The sequence below is a fragment of the Sporothrix schenckii genome (assembly GCF_000961545.1).
Source record: "Sporothrix schenckii 1099-18 chromosome Unknown Cont44, whole genome shotgun sequence".
In the NCBI taxonomy this organism is placed as follows: domain Eukaryota; kingdom Fungi; phylum Ascomycota; class Sordariomycetes; order Ophiostomatales; family Ophiostomataceae; genus Sporothrix; species Sporothrix schenckii.
Genome location: NW_015971145.1, coordinates 4707342 through 4723597, shown reverse-complemented (window position 1 = coordinate 4723597; position 16256 = coordinate 4707342). Strand labels below are relative to the sequence as shown.

The 16256-nt window shown below is 56.4% G+C and overlaps 5 protein-coding genes across 5 annotated transcripts; 2 read left to right on the top strand and 3 right to left on the bottom strand.

Annotated features, from left to right (window-relative positions):
• Positions 1-177: 177 nt before the first annotated feature.
• SPSK_08381 (nuclear pore complex protein Nup93) lies at positions 178-3713 on the bottom strand (the record flags this gene model as incomplete). The annotated part of the gene is made up of 2 exons (XM_016734980.1): positions 178-498; positions 573-3713. 2 exons carry the CDS (start codon positions 3711-3713, stop codon positions 178-180), a joined length of 3462 nt encoding a protein of 1153 aa, XP_016588229.1.
• A 661-nt stretch (positions 3714-4374) lies between these two features.
• Positions 4375-6295, bottom strand: SPSK_08848 (ribitol kinase; the record flags this gene model as incomplete). Its single annotated transcript, XM_016735434.1, has 3 exons — positions 4375-5415; positions 5499-6215; positions 6281-6295. The coding sequence occupies 3 exons, from the start codon at positions 6293-6295 to the stop codon at positions 4375-4377; spliced, it is 1773 nt and encodes a 590-aa protein (XP_016588228.1).
• A 1172-nt stretch (positions 6296-7467) lies between these two features.
• On the top strand, positions 7468-8954 carry SPSK_09166 (uncharacterized protein; the record flags this gene model as incomplete). The annotated part of the gene is made up of 5 exons (XM_016735744.1): positions 7468-7557; positions 7640-7713; positions 8114-8330; positions 8628-8673; positions 8746-8954. 5 exons carry the CDS (start codon positions 7468-7470, stop codon positions 8952-8954), a joined length of 636 nt encoding a protein of 211 aa, XP_016588227.1.
• A 3335-nt stretch (positions 8955-12289) lies between these two features.
• On the top strand, positions 12290-13527 carry SPSK_09356 (serine-threonineeeee rich protein; the record flags this gene model as incomplete). The annotated part of the gene is made up of 2 exons (XM_016735930.1): positions 12290-12983; positions 13049-13527. 2 exons carry the CDS (start codon positions 12290-12292, stop codon positions 13525-13527), a joined length of 1173 nt encoding a protein of 390 aa, XP_016588226.1.
• Positions 13528-14499: 972 nt separating this feature from the next.
• On the bottom strand, positions 14500-14806 carry SPSK_10105 (4F5 domain protein; the record flags this gene model as incomplete). Its single annotated transcript, XM_016736661.1, has 2 exons — positions 14500-14676; positions 14744-14806. 2 exons carry the CDS (start codon positions 14804-14806, stop codon positions 14500-14502), a joined length of 240 nt encoding a protein of 79 aa, XP_016588225.1.
• Positions 14807-16256: the final 1450 nt, after the last annotated feature.

The window sequence follows — 16256 nt, the reverse complement described above, 5'->3', positions numbered from 1 at the left end:
TTCCAAAGCAGCCTCCTGCGGCCAACTAAAACAAAAGTAGAAAGCTTGTGCAAAATGGAAAGCAACAGAAATCCATGCAAACAAAACAGCCAAATAAAAGCGTCATCCAAACAAACCACAGTTTGGACCCATATTAGCTACAAGACAGCAAAACAACTTTCCAGGCACTTTACTCGACTAGTCAGCTGACGCTCGGGCCAGAGCCTCGTGCAGGTACGGCGGGAAGCGGTACCGCAGCTGGCTGGTGTAGGCTGTGAGGTCGACGCAGATCTGCTTGAGATCGTCGGCCAGACGCCGTGACGCTGACTCGTTGCCGCTGAACTGGCCACCGAGCAGACGCTCGCGCTGTTGCGTGCAGCACAGGATCGTCCACATGAGCAGGTTGGGCACGTTGATGGCCACCGGCTGGGCCAGACTCGAGAAGCGGGCGGCAAAGCTGCGAATGATGCCCGGATCGCCGCCCGCCTGCAGGGGAAGAATGCCCAGGTCGCGAATTTTCTGGAATGGTCGGCGGTCAGTCTCATCTCATACGGAGAGGGAGTGGGAGTGGGAAGGGGTTGGCTGCAACATACATCAAGGCACTGCGGCCATTTGCGGGCCTCGACCAGGCCCTTGATCTCGCTCATCTGCAGAAGCACACCGCAGGCAATGCGGGTCTCCTCGCGGATGCGGCGACGGAACATGTTGTCGCGCTCGTACATGGTCATCATCGTCCGGGCGAGCTCGATGGGGTCATCGATGGACGCCAGGCTCAGGCTGCTGCCGGGCTGCTGGGACGCCGGAGTGCTTGCGGCCGTGGTCGAGCTGGCCGACTTGTCCTTGTCCACCCGCGGCTTGACCGGCACCAGGCGCATAGGCTCCTCGCCAATCTCGAGGGCAATAGCCTCGCTCAGCGCCCGGCTGACAATCACAACGACAGTGTCGTAGTCGCCGGCCAGATGGTACAGAAGCACGGCATCGGTGGTGCGGCCGCCGTCGTCGGCGTCACGCGCCGCTTGCAGCGTGATGGCCTTGACAAAGTCCTGCTCACGATCGAGCGCAATGAGCGTGCCGCGCTCCTCGATCAGGCCACGGATGCGCGTGCCGTCGGGCCGGATGTCACCGATCAGCTTGCTGAACTCGCGGGTCTCGAGGACCAGCTCGCGGAGGGCCTCGTAGCAGAGCGCAGAAGCAGCGGACTGCTCCTTGGACTTGGCCGCCTGCTGCGACGACGACGATGCTGGCGCCTTGTCGTTCACGTCGTCGTCGCCCAGGCAGATGAGGATAAGGTAGTCCACGGCCGCGGACACGTTCGCGGCACGGAAGTCACGCGTGTAGTAGCCGATCATGCGCGCAAAGTTGATCTGCGGCTGGCCGCGGGTGCTGTGGCTCAGCAACTCGTTCGCGGCGGCGAGGCTGGCGTCAGGCGTACGCAGCAGGCCGTAGTACTCGAGGGCCACGGCGAAGTGCACGGCGTCGATGTACGAGAAGGAGTAGAGGTAGGCAATGGCTGGCTCGAACAGGCCTGCGAGCACCTGCAGGTAAAAGTACATGGCATACGGGCCGCCGGCCACGCCGGGTGCGTTCTTGGCAAAGTGCTTCTGGCCGATCTCGCGGATCGTCTCCTGAAGCTCGGCAAGGCCGTACGTCTCGTTGGCCAGCTCGGAGATGCGGTCGCCCTCGCGCGCCAGGTTGAACTGCAGCCAGATCCAGTCGTGGACGTCCGTCTGCAGATTGTCGAGGTTGCGGTTGCCGATGTCGCAGCGGCCAATGACCTTGTAGCAGGCCATGCGGAAAGGGTCGACAGAGCCCTCGGGGGCATTGCGCGCGCGCTGGTTGTAGTCACTGTTGCAGCGCTCTTGCATGGGGCGCTTGAGGCGGCGGTCTTCACTGGACGCGTAACTGTTGATGTAGCTGGCAAACACACGGTCGATGCCACGGATTTGCGTCTGGTTGTCGTTGACGTACTGCGCCGCCTCGGTGACGTGGCCTGACCGCAGGAGGTAGAAGATGACCGCCCACACATATTCGCCCTGCACCTGCTGCAAGTCCACGTTATCGGGGACCAACATCTTCTGCGCCGCCCGTACACGGATGTACGCCTTGATCTTGCTGACCACATCGGGACGGCCCCCCAGGCTCGCCTCCTGGGGGAACTTGGCGATCTGGCCCTCCAATTCCTGGAAAAACTTCGTCTCGAGAAACCGGTTAGCGCCAGAGAGGATACGCTGGCGGATGGAGACGGCCCCGGCGCTATTGGGGTTAGGATCCAAGTATGCCCGCGCAAATGTGCGTGGACGGGGCCCTGGTGCTCCGCGTGTCAAATGTGGCTGGTTGACGGACTCGGGGTCCTCGCCGACAATCTGCGACAGGGCGCGGAATGCCTCGATCACGAGAGCGGCTTGGCGATCACCGCCAATGCTCGCCTCGACAGCAACCATCTCGCTAAGAATGGGGAACGGCGCAGACTCGATGCGGCTGTCGTTGAGGCGGTGCACGGTTTCAGCAAGCCGGCCCTGCTTCTCTCTTGTGTAGCGGTCATCAAGCGAACCAGGGCCGCTCGCACCCGCGCCGCCACTTGCCGCATTGTTGCTGGCATTGGCCGTCTCGACGTCGGAAAACTCAGAGGCGTGGGCGCCGATGCGGCTTGCAGAGCCAATGACGGACTTATTCATCCGCGACCGGCCAAAGACGCTGCTACCAGCACCGCCCGTCGTCCCCGCCTTGGATGGCTGTGTGGCCTGCTGCTGCTGACGGCTCCGCCGGCGGCCAAAGCCGCCTGTGCTGGCGCCTGGGCCGCCAACAATATCGGGCGTGCCGTAGCGCGGAGTCCCCGACGTGCCGGGGACAACGTCGTCCCGCGTCTTGATGCCAAAGTGCTCGTAGATGCGCTTGCGCTGGGCCTCCCACTCGGATGTAACGTTGTCTTCGAGGAAGCTGTCAAAGTCGCGCACCGACCGCTCGAGGCCGTCGGCAATCATGCTGAGGGTCGTCTTCGTCTGCAGGTTGGTCAGGTAGGTGTCGACGTCAACCTCCGAGGCTCCCCTGGCGAAGCCAGCACCGACGCCGGACTGGCCACCAGTGCCAGGCGCAATGGAAGCTGCGCCACCGGCCGCGACAGTCGACCGCGAGGCCGAGAAGATGCCAAAGTTTCCCAGGTCCCGGACGGCCGCACCCGGATCGACCCCTGACGCGGCCAAAACGTAGTGTGCCTTGCCGTCCTGAAGCGGCGCAGCGCCACCAACAGCCCCAGGGGCACCAGGAGCACCGCGGGGACCAAGCTTGCGCAGCTTCTGACGCAGGTCGCCGAGGCCAAGGTGCAGGCTGGGCAGGTCGGAGCTTGAACCATCGGCAATGGAGTCGGCCTCGCCATCGGTGCGCTTCTTGCTCTTGGCGAGCAGGCTGTCGAAGTAGGCACCAGTTGTCGGGCGAGCGGCATTATTGATGCTGCCAGCAAGGCTGCCGCTGTTGATATTGTTGTTGCTGCTAGCGACGGCGGTGGCTGTCGACGCACCAAAGCCACCTGCGGCTTGGGTTGTCGAGGCACCCAGCGGTTTGTTGTCCCAGACGCTGCCGCCAAAGGCAGACGGGCGAGCTGTACTGGCTGCAGGGGTAGTCGAACCGCCGAGGGCAGCTGGTGCCGAAGGGCTTCCAACGGCCGTCGACCCGCTAAAGAGGGAACCACCAAACGACGGGGCCGATGCCGCGGGCTTGGGCGCGCCAAACAGCGACATTGTGGAGGTTTATCCGATGCCAGACAGCAGGAGAGGAGGGAGACGGGGTTGGTGGAAGTCGAGGTCAAGCTGAATGTTGATGTTGTTGTTGACGGCTGTCCGCTTGTGAAACGAGGGTAAACACGCGTCAATCCGGGTGCGAAAGTATGCGAGCACTTATTTGACGGATGCAAGGAAGGATTGCCGTCGTGGAGATGCCCGGTCGTCGGGGGGTTGCGTGTTGTGGAGGGGCGGTGGGTGGCCTGCTGCACCTTTGAAGCAACAAAAGGCGTCGGTTTTATGAGGTGGTGAACCTCTCTTTTGATGCCCTTTGCTTTCGCGTTTTTTATTGGATTTATTTTGGATTAAAATTTATTGAGCATAGCTTCCTGGTTGCTTGGGCTTTGGGCGGTGCTTGCCTTCTGTGGGTCCTTTTAAAGAAAGGAGCAGTCACCATCAGCCAATTAGGAAGTAGCGCCCTGTCAAGCAAGTGCAACCAACAAACGCAGGTTCCAGACACAGCAAAACGGTGGTTCATTCACACCAGGAAGCGGCGATTGGCATTCACCCGCAGCACTGTATTCGACATTTTAATTTTATGCATTTTTGCATTCCAATTACCGCTTACATGCTCATTATATCGTATCCGGGGCCAAGACTGCGTTTCTCTTATGTTTTGACCTCACTTCGTCCATCCCGCCACAGCAGCGTCCACCTTGCTGCGATACGCCCGCTGCGTCTTGAGCTGATCCAGCATCACCTCGTACTTGGCCTGCAGCAGCTTCACCTCCCTGACGTTGTCAGAGGGATGCACAACGCGCCCTGCTTGGGTCATGCGCGACATGATCGTCCACAGGGGCTCGGTGGCTCCCTTGTCGGCGCCACCGCTGGCAGCTTTGGCGCCCAGCATGGCCGCGCCGTGCACGACGGCGGCATTGTCGTAGCGCGGAATCACGACGGGCAGGCCGCACGCGGTGGCGACGAGGCTGACGAGCAGGTCGTTGCGGCACTGGCTGCCGGACATGAAGACGCTGCGCAGCTCGTGGCCGGCGGCGTTCATGGTGTCGACAATCTGGCGCGTTTGCAAGGCGATGAACTCGAGCGCAGCGTAGTAGAGCAGGGCGAGGCCGTCGACCAAGTTGTCGGTGCTGCTCATGCCGACGAGGGCGCCGCGCATGTGCGGGTCGGCCAAGGGCGAGCGGTTGCCCCAGAGATCACCGTAGAAGAAGAGGTGGCGCGTGAGGTGTCCGACGGCGGGACTACCAGCCTCGGACGCGAGCGCGCGTAGGCGGTTGTTGAGGTACTCGTAGATGTTCGTTTGGGACTCGGCGCTGGTAGCGCTGACCTCTGCAAACGCCGGGTGCGTCTCGACGACGTGGCGGATCAGCTCGCCCGTGGCCGACTGCCCGCCCTCGGCCATCCAAAAGTCAGGCAGCATGACGTCACGGTAGGGGCCCCAGACGCCGTCGACAAAGACAGCGTTGCGCGACATGGCCAAGTGGCAGGTCGACGTGCCGGCGACGGCGGCCAGTCGTGTAAAGGCCTGGCTGACGTCGTTGGCCTTGTCGCCCAGATCGACGGGTGCGCCGACGGTGCCGATCCAGCCGGCATATGCGTCGATGACGCCGCTGCCGACCGCGATGCCCGCCTCCAGGCCGAGCTCAGCGGCTGCCTTGGCGGACAGCGGGCCGACAAGCTCGCCAGCACTGAGATAGTGGCCGTTCTGCATGGGAGACCAGGAGGTTAGCAAATGTCATGTGGACGGCAAGCAAAGCAACCAAAAAAAAAAACACCAAGAAGGCTAACCACCCCGTTGACGCCGCCGACGCGCTTAAAGTTGTCCTCGGCCAACTCGCCGAGGCCGACGGCTTGGTAAAAGTCTTCTTGCCACCCCTTGACGCTGCCGTCGACGCCGACCGGCACAAAGCCTTGCTTGCACACAGTACTGCAGAAGCTGCGGGTCTCGTTTCCGGTGGCCAGGTGCGTCAAGGCATCGGCAAGGTCGTAGAATTTGCAGCGCGCAAAGACATCGGCGGGCATATGGTTCTTGAGCCACAGCACCTTGGGCATCTCCATCTCGACGTTCATGGTGCCGCCGACGTAGCGCAGCAGGTTGTGGCCGGTGGCGTTGATCGCGTCCGTCTCGGCGAGGGCGCGGTGGTCGAGCCACAAGATGATGTTGCGGTGATCCTCGTCCCCGGCGGTCTGGTGCAGGCCGGACTTGGTCACGGTAATGGGCTCGTCGGTGTCGTGGCTGAAGACGGCGAGCGAACACGTGGCGTCGAAGCCGATGCCGCGGATGGCGCTGGCCTCAATGCCTGCCTCGGCCACGGCTGACCGGACGGAGCCGCAGATGTGCCGCCAAATGTCGGTCGTCGACTGCTCATAATGAATCTCGTCGATGCCGTACGAAGCCTTCCACAGCCGGATGTCCTCAGACGCCAGGCCCTTGATCTCGCCGGCCGCGTTGATCACACACGCCCGTGCCGATCCTGTGCCGACATCGACGCCGATGTAGTAGTCCTAGCGGATGGTCAGTATGAATTCATGCTTGTGTGCTTTTCTATCTGTCAGAGAGGCCAACATACTTCGCCTGTGCTCATGGTGCCTCGACTGTGCATGCTCCTCGCGGGAGAAAGAGAGTAGGAAGAAAAATAGCACAATGGAAGCGAAGGCAACGGGCCAGCGTGCCTCTTAGAAATAGATTCCTACCGTACTCGCCGCTTACGGAGGACTCGCGTTTAGGAGACTGCGCTTCTTTCGTCCTCTTTTACGGCGCGGTCTCCGTGCTTCGTCCCTTGTTCCTGGCACCTTCCCCAATTTACTACGCTCCTCATAACCATACATCGCTGTAAAATATAGCGCGGAACACCGGCTGCCGGGTGAAAATGTAGCATGGTTCCTTCCTCTCTTTGTGGTCATAAGGACGGGGCCCGCTATCGCATCGTTTGCGTGCGGGGCTACTCAATGAAGCAAGTCCTTTTGGCGGCTGTGTCTCTGCATCTACTCACCCGTCTGCTCACTGGATCGCGCTTTCCCTGCTCGTCCCTGCGATTTGGAGAGGAGAAGAGGGGAGAGGCACATAGGTTAGACGGGACAGGTGCTACCGAAGCCAGCTCTGGAGCTGCTCTTTCCTGGCCAGACCCGTCTAGCGCACGCAAATCCCTCCCTGGAGAAGCCGCCGTCTCCGGACTATTGTACACTGTTGCGGGGCTCGGTGACAGCTGCGTACTGACACTTACGGAACGCATGCTGGGCACTGCTGCGAACGATATGCAGTAGCTCAAAGGATTTGTGGGCATTTTGGTCACTTGGGCCTAATGGGTCGACTGGTGTATCTTATCCGGATGAAGTCCGGCGATTATGGCTGGAGGATTTGGCTGAGGGCAGCGCTTTGTGGTGGCTTGGCTGTAATCTTAGGATGTCTGACAACCTTGTTAAACGAGCGTCTGCCTAGCAACTCAGATCATCCTAGACGAAGAGAGGAGTCTTCAATGATCTACATGATGAATGCAGGTCGTGTGTGAATTGGATAGCTGCAGATTTGTGAGAGCGGCCCACTATGAGAAACCGAGTCCACTGAGAAGGCAGGCGCGCCTAGACAAGAAAGAAGTCCACTAGCGTCTCGTTGGGACCCTGCATCTCAACCTCATCTCATGCCTCGAAACAGCTTTCATCATAGCGACTTTGCAACGAACATCGTCTGTAGCTCACGCCACACATTACGCAACGACTCGGCCACACTCAAACGCGCCGTATACAGCTTTTTGTGGCCATGACAGGAGCTGCACCTGCGCAAGACAGCTCGCTGTGGGAAGACGCGGCCATCGCCAATTCGTGGGACCGTGTCGTTGGCGACTACAAGGTGCGTTGCCCATTCGTCCCAGAGCCACATCTCCATATACCTCACCACGTCTTGACCACCATCACTGACTTGGGCACCTCAGATCTTCCACGACGTCCGGGCGCGTGGAGGCACTGTTGGCGACCTGCAGGCGATTCTCGGAAATGATCCACCGCGGTAAGTTGATACATAACAAAGTCATGAAGAGGATCTCAAAAAATGTCACGCGATTTTATGGCCAGAAGTTGTTTAGGAGAAACATAAACTGTTTGCACTACGAAAAATCTTGAGATCCGTTTGGACCAGCACACAGATGAGAGACGGCGGGAGCAAAGGTGGCAATGAAAGACCAAACTTGTTTCATCTTCGGTCCTCGGAGGTCCAACCACTACATCTCTACTTTTTCTCCTTTCTTCTCTCCCTCTCGCCACTGTGTCACATCCTTGGCGAAACAAAACGCCGCATGTTTCTTGTTGCCGCCTTGTCCTCTTGATTTGATTCTCTCGTTCTATTTTCTACTTCCTATTTTCTACTTTCGTACAGTCCTTGCTAACATATCTGCAACCAAACAACACAGGTCACAAACGAGTCGGGACGCCAAGCCTGAAACAACCCGCAGTGCCGTCCAAGAAGGAGCACAGGGCCCGGATGGTGTGATGACGGCGGACGACGAGGGTGCCACAGTTCCGGGCGAGGTGACGGGCAGTGCAGCCTCATCAGCCCCGGAGCCTGCGCAAGCACCAGCATCAGCTAGGACAAACGGCCGTACATTCGCTGCACCTGCATCAAACACGGTACTGTCCAACCTAACCTTATACATTACTGCTCCATTCATCATTCCCCTCTTTTTTTGCCCAGCCAGTCGAGCGGTCTGGTGCTGAGCGGATGAAGGCGATCCCACCGTCGATCCCGACGACGAGAGAGCGGAAAGGGTCCACGACAAGCATTTCTGCTACACTTTTTTTCTTCTTTTTTGTTAACCGTTCATTGTTTCGATACCATGGGCCCCCACCCCATTGTTATACTTTTTTTTTCCCTTTTGTTTATGCTTTTGATGCGTTCTTTGACTGACATTCTTGGCACATTAACAGCCGCCAGCTTCTGTCCTGCTACCACCGCAAACCGTCTTGGGAGGAAGTATGTTCATTTCTCCCGCCTCTCTATTCCGGTATCCGTGTCCGTCGCATCTACTAATACGTCTTATAAAAGCGGACGAAGGTTTGAAAAAGCTGCTCATGTCTTGGTACTACGCCGGCTACTACACCGGCCTATATGAGGGCCAACAACAAGCCATAAAGGAGCAGCAGCAGCAGCATTCAGAGCTACAGCCATCGAACAGAGTTGAAAAAGCACAGACCGGACAAGCAGAAGATGGCGTCGAAGTGGACCTTGAAAATGGCCAAGAGATGCAACAATGACCAGACGATTTTTGAGTGCAGCTAGCTAGTCAGCGAACCTGAGAGAAATACATTGCTGAGATCACAAAATAGCACGCCATGGGGCATCGTCTTGCTTCCCCACCTCTCTTGGGATGCAGCTGCAATTCCGGATTACGACAAGCATCCAGCTTCCGAGGAGAAATTGCAGAGATGTTCGGCGAAACGCGTGCACGCCCCCAGAAGTAGAAAACGAAAGATGTTATGGTAGGAACAATGAACAAAAGCGGGCGGATCAGATGGCAACGGCCATATTACAAAGTAACGAATCAAAATAGGTGTACGCCGAGCGCACACTCTGGAAGGAGGGTGCACTCCAGCCATGTCTCCTGATCGACGACAAGCCTTGCCAAGGAAAATGTGAAGAGGCATGGGCGAACACAAAATGAAAGGGATATTTTGCTGCCAGCAGAATCCCAGTAGCACACGCACCAGGCGACCTGATACACATCTTGTTTCCAGGAGGCGGAACGCGAGGGCGGATTTGGATGCGCCCGGGCCTTTTCCATTTCAGTCTTTTGCATTCAAACTTTTGACCATTCCAGCTCTTCTTGTAGAGCAGCTGTCTCTTCAGTGTTCTCTAGCCCTCCTGCCGCGGGCAATTTTCAACTCCGTATAGCGACATACGGATGGACGCAGCATTCTCGGGTTCCATGGCATCCTTACGTTTTGCCTCATAGGCTTCATTCATCTGCCATTTATTCTCCGTCTCATGTACGACATAGCAACTCTTGTCAAAAACAGACACCTAGAAGATTTACTTTCTTTCCGAATCCCCTAAAGTCGCTGTGTTCACCGTTCCGCCTTCCGGTCCTCACACTCCCATGCGGTCATACCTTTGCAAATGCCCGGATGCCGTCAAGCCAAGAGCCACAATTCCGTCGACAGAAAAAAGGCCAAGACGAGTCAGGTTCTGTGGAAATTAAAGTACGACATACAAGAATCGTGAGCGTTCCTTCCACACAAACAGAAAGCTCGACTCTCCCCTGATGGAGCATTCAGGGGCAAGGCCAAGGTTCATGGCCAGACGATGCAGTTGCACTGGATGAGGAGCCTCATGTTCCATTATTTTTCTTTCTGTTTTGCGATGACAGGGCCCCTGCCCAAAAAGACAACGCCAGACCAGACCAGACCAGGCTTGACAATAGCAAAACTGTGCGCTTGTTAATAGTGCTTGAAGAGCAGTCTGGAAAGAGTCTCTGCCGGGTGGCTGAGGCGGCAAATACTGTTTAAGAAAAAAGGTAGGAATAAAGAGGAGGTGGACGGAAAACTCATAATTGGGCCTTTCTTACCTTGCATTTTGTATTCCAAAGCCGCCGGTGAAGCAGAGCGGTTACAGGAGGTGGGAAGTGCCGTAATTAGGGGCGGTCTAGGGGCCTCTAAAGTTTAGGGCCCGCTGGGGAAGGCGAGGTCGTAGCATGGAATAGCGCCGGTCAGCAACCGCATTTGGGATGACAGCATCCGCCCAATGTGTAGAAATGCGACTCATACGCAGCAACTCCTGGGGCTCGTTTGAGATAATTAGCCCAGAAATAAAAGAAGAAGAAAATCCATCCTTGCTGCGTGTTCCCCTTGCTCTTGCTTCTTTTGTCTCTGGCCGCGACTTTCTATGCGGAGTGTTAAACAAATGGCACAGTCCCATTGGTTTCCAAGAGGACCCATCGCAGAGCCCATAGAAGCAGAAGAAATAAAGTTCACAAAACAGAAGAAAAGAAAAGAGCCATCTCAAGAGAGATAACCAATAGACAACATGTTCTGCATCTCTCAGCAGCATCCGTCTTATGAAGATAGGGCCTTGAAGCTTGCAAAGTCCAGACGACACTTGACAAGTCGGTCGCACCTCCCTTCTTGCATTTTTGCCTATTTTAGGGTGTGTAGATATTAGAAGTCGGTATTTCATAACGATTATTTCGTAGGAAGGAGCAAACTGTCTTTGGTGCCAGTCTCTTTGGCTGCGGAAACGGCCAAAGCGGAAGCAGGCTGCTTTCGACAGGTGCAAAGGAAACGACGACCCAGACCGACCAGACACCGACCCCTGTCACCATTCACCGTAGCGACAAATGCCAAAACACGATCCGAGACAGATCTGCCACAACAACCATAAAACACAAGCCCCCGCGCTAGCCCAGGAACTGGCCCTGCGAAGCTCTCTTGCCAGCGGCCAGCACCTTCCTGTGTTAGTGGCCGTCGCTTTCTCACACGCAACTTCCTAACACGGACCTCCAGACCCTTCCTTCCCAGGAAACAGACACTGTTTGAACCCAAGCCTGCATTGCAACCCTACCTGTCCGACCCATTACTCTAATTTTCCCGTCGAGTCTGCATCCTTTCCCAGCTCTGGGCATCTCCAGCAGAGCCTCGTCACGACGTCCCAAGAGTCCTGCCTCTCGTGCTTGCATACTGTCCGGAGACACCTGGGCCCGGCCGTGGCAGGGAACACCCCTTGGCCGGATGATGCACGGCCATCTGTTTCGAAATTCTGGTGAGGCTCGAGGGGGTGATGCAGCTCTCAACGACCCTCTCTGAGAGCCACGCAGCTTCAGAGCGACCCCTTTGTCTCCTCGCCCCAGTCACGCCATTTCCTGCACTCAGTCCTCCGCCGTGAAGCCCCGCTGACTCCGTGATGCGTATGCTACACCCCTTACGAGCTTACGAGGGTGGCGGGGAGGGGATGACCAGCAGGGAATCGAAGGCAGTCGATGAAGAACAGACCCTCGAAGAAAACAGAGGAACAAGCTGGTCAGTAAAAAGAAACACTACATACTCCGTGCACAGCAACACCCCGGTCTGGGATCGTCTCCTCTTCTGAGCTTCCCATACCACGCCCAGATAACGTGCATGGATGGGATGTGGGTTTCCACTTATACACAAACAGAGAGAGGAGAACGGAACTCGGAGACAGGATCAAGCCAAGACTTTTCTTTTTATGTACTCCCCCTTTCCCTTCTCTCGTCTTGTTTTCCCTTTTCTTTCCTCTCTTCCCTTCTTCCCTTCTTCCCTTTCTCTCTCCTTCTTTCCTTTCCTCTTTTTTGTTTCTTATACCTGTTTCTCGTCTTCGTAATTTTCGTCAACCTTCGGACAAGACGTTCCATTCTTTTCTTTTCCTGCGTTCATTTCACTTCTCTCGTCCTATTAACGAGCAGGCTCGACATCCAGATTTTACCTTTCGTTCAAGCACCACCATTCGGAAACCCCTAGAGGAATCTTTTTGAGAAAGTCCTACGACACAAAAACAGAAAATTTCATATTCAAGGAGTCTTTTTCGGCGCCAAAAGCTAGTCTTTTTTTCTCACTTCTCTCTCTTCTCAACCGTCACAATGAAGTTCTCCGCAGCATTAAGCTTGGCGATTGCCCCCGTGGCGCTCGCAAAGGCCGTCCACAACGTCTACCCTGTCCGCCGCGATCCCAAGAACGCCGACAACAACAAGGGCGGACCTCACCCCTCTCGTGATGTTGGTGGTGTCGGCAGTGTCGGCGGTGTCGGCGGCGTCGGCAGCAGCCAGGTCGTCAACGCCGACGCCGCGCTGCTCGCCGAAGCTGGTTTGGTCTTGGGTTCCCTGAGCGAGATCGTCGTCATCTGGGTCAACGGTGGTGGCGGCGTGCCCACCACTACCATCAACGCCGTCTCGACGGTCACACAGACGGTGACGGCCGGTGCTGGTGGTGTTGCTGGTGCCCCGGCCGAGACGACTGTGGCGGCTGCCGGTGGTGGTACTGGAACCACCGCGACTGGTGCGACGGCCGTCGCTGGCGGTGCTGGCGCAACGCACACGGTCACAGTTGGTGGCCCCAAGGGTTTGGCGTACGAGCCCAGCAGCATCGTCGCCAATGTCGGCGACATGGTCATCTTCACGTTCCTGAGCCAGAACCACACCGTCTCCCAGTCTGCCTTTGCCACCCCTTGCGAGCTGCTCGCCGGCGGCATGGACTCTGGTTTCCAGCCCAACGCCAACAACTCTGTCAACCCACCGCCGCAGGTCGCCCTTCAGGTCATGGTCGACACTCCTCTGTGTATGTCTTGAGCCCGCTTTTGTCCACATACTCTTGTTTCCAAACCGAACTAACCAATAAAACAGGGTTCTACTGCCGTCAGAAAGGTCACTGCGGTAAGGGCATGACCTTCTCCATCAACCCCACTGCCGCAAAGACACAGGCCATGTTCCAGCAGATGGCCATTGCCCAGAACGGCACCGGCACTGGCAGTGCCATTACCGGTAACGGTGGCGGCGCCGCCGCTGGTGGCGCTGCCGCTGGTGGCGCTGCTGCTGGTAGCGGCACCGGTACCACTGTCGCTTCTGGCACCACCACCTCGGCTGTGGCTGCCGCCGACTCTCTGACTGCTACGCTGGGCGGCACAGCTGCGACCAACACGGCTGCTGCCGTCGGCTCGAGCGGCACCGGTCTGACCACGGGCACCGGCAGTATTAACGCCGACGGCTCCTGCTCGTGCGCTGTCATGTGCGCTGCTGGCTCATTCCCGGCTGTCCAGGCACAGGGCGTCGGTGCCTTTGGTGGTTTCGGTGGCTCCCTGCCGTCGACTGCCGTGGTCGCATAAATGCGTCTCCACGTGTAGGCGTGTTGTACGTCATGTTCATTTGTTACCCTTTTGACTACCATTGCGTCTTGTTTTCGTCGCTTGTGAGAGAGCCGAAAAGGCTATGTTCCTGGACTCCTTTTTCATGTTCTTTTCTATTCTCCAGTTTTCTCCTGTCGTGTTTTACTTTCCCCTACTTTCTCTTCCCTTTCCCTCTTCATCTTTGTCTCAAAAAACTTCCTTTATGAGGCTTGTTTCCCGGATGAAAAGGTACATATGACTGGTTCGTATTTTTTTTCTGGATGGACTTAATAGGACGCCTTTTTTCCATAAAAAACTTTACCCATTTTCGCAACAGCCAAGAAAAAAAAAACATGAAAACGGTTTCTTCAATGCCCTATAGTTGGTAAAGATGTAAAGCAAAACAATGCCGATGTAAAGTACGTTTGCAGTGCAGTGTCAAATCGAAGGTGTACAATCGTATCGATTTGCTATATATGTCGTCTATTCCAAGAGAAATCTTGTGCAATCCACCCATGCCGCTGTCTGTGTTGACCGGTAGAGGATATGCACAAAAAAAGGGTAATATTAAAAAGAGAACGCCAAACGCAACGCAGGTTCCTCAAAGGGTAGCAAGACTCCATACAAAAAAGGGCTAAGTCACGTCAGAAACGCCTCAGGAACAGAACTTGGAAGAGGATTCGAGGCACTCGTCACCGAGAACGAAGTCCTCCGGCGTTACCTGTTGTCCTACTCGTCATGATGCGCCCCCAAATCGGCCCACATTACACAGGCTTTCAATACCGCATTGTCGTGTATGCCCGGCCCATTCGGAGAGAACCAAAACGGAAGTAAAAGGACACCGGTTTTTCGATCCAAACGTTTCCTGTCCTCGAGTCCCCTATGCTCCATGTTCGTACGCGTCCCAGGTTATTTTTTGGCCGCAGCCTCGGCCGCTTTCCGCGCATCGGCTAAGAAACGAGAACACATGTGTCAGTTTGAGTCTTCATGTAGCCAACGGTCCTCAACGACGTCACCCCCTCCTCGGCTTGCCGCCAGAAAAAGAAGAAAAAAGGAGTCCTCACCAGCTGCCTGCTTCTCACGCATCTTCTTTGCCAGCTCGTCGCGGTCGCGCTGCATCTCGGTGCCGCTCTTGGTGTTGGCCTTCTTCTGCAACGAGAGAGCCATCGTTAGAAAGCTGTTCTGCCACCCCCATATAGTCTGAGCTCGAACGTACCTGGCCGGCCTGAGCCTTGAGGTTCTTCTCGCGGGCCTTGTCCCGCTGGTTGCCGCGAGCCATGGCGAAAGTGGCCGTCGGGTTGGTCTGGCGAAAACCGACAAAACAAGAGAAAAGGGGTTGAAAAAGATAAAGGACTAAGCGATGGTGTGCGGGCGTGTGCGTAGCGAGCGCGTGTCCAGTCGACGGAAATGTAGGTGAGGGAGGAAGAGGTAACGAAGAACAAAAGGCGGCAAAAAATGCGAGGCCCGAAAAAAGGCGCGAGAGGCGCCGGCCGCGTTGATGCTATTTTGGCCTTTTTGTACGGAGTAACTACTGTCGTAGCAGTGAGGCAACGAGAATGGTCAGGTGGGGTTTGCGACATCAGGGTCGGTGGGGCCTCTATCATCCCGGGCTACGCAGCTGTCTGGGCTGGCGCCACTAAAGCGATATGCTAAAAATGAGGCACGTGCAACTGGTAGGAGCCATTTGTCCTTTACAACGTTCTATCTAACGACAGCTCGCCAACCACTCGTCAGCAAGCCACCGATTCTGCTTCGTCTTTTCCACGAGCTGTCCTCGAGGGCCCGGACTAAAATAGGACACGATATAACAAAGAGACGGCTGTGGACGATAGCCGCCGGTGGTGGCCTCGACAGGCGGCCTGTTTGTTCGGCCCGCTCATGTCCAACGTCCGATACCTCTGTCCTTGCCCAATTTCCAGCACGTCTTTCCAGGTGAGCCTATCGTCTTGTAGGATACGACATACACACGTTACATGTGAATTGCCGTTGTTCATGTTAGTGGAGTACAGACGCCGACTGCCGGCCTTGTAGACGCGCTCAGCGCTTCCATTTTAGACCATTTTCGTCTTCTATTCTCCCGACATATGAGGTAAATAAGCGATTAGAACAGAATCCGTCAGCGAGCAGAATCAACAGATGAGCCTCTGAGCAACGTTTGGCAGCACATTCGGCGTGCCTCTACTTTGTATTCTCTCCGTGCTCCTGTGCGCCTTCCTTCCCGGTCATGGCGGCAAGTGAGGCAGGTGCCATACAGTTTAAGCGTCACTTGTATTTGTGTACGTTTTCGGGTGGTGAAAGGATGGCTGTGCAAACCAACAGCATGAATGCGCTGTACGCAAAGAAGAGGCGGTTCTACAATGCATTTTGCATCGCATATTCGGGCTACGTCGGCGCGTTGGCTGAGTCGTATGCCCAAGTGTGCTGGCGCTGTTGTTGTTTTACACGCTTCACACAAACCAAAACCCTGTCGCAGAGCCGGAAGGTCTCCACTTTTCTCCTCCCAAACAGCCCAACAGACCTGAAACACTGGAAACTGCCCTGGGAGCCAATCGAGGCCGCGCCAACGACGACTCTGAGGGCGACGATCTGCTTCCACACGACACTTTTATTTTAGCCTTGGACTTCTTCCACGCGCACGTCTCGCCCTCTTGATACCGACGCCAAGAAAGCGGCATGCAGGTTCCTCGTGGGACGTTTGGACAGCGACGCATCGTTTTCATGCGAAGGCC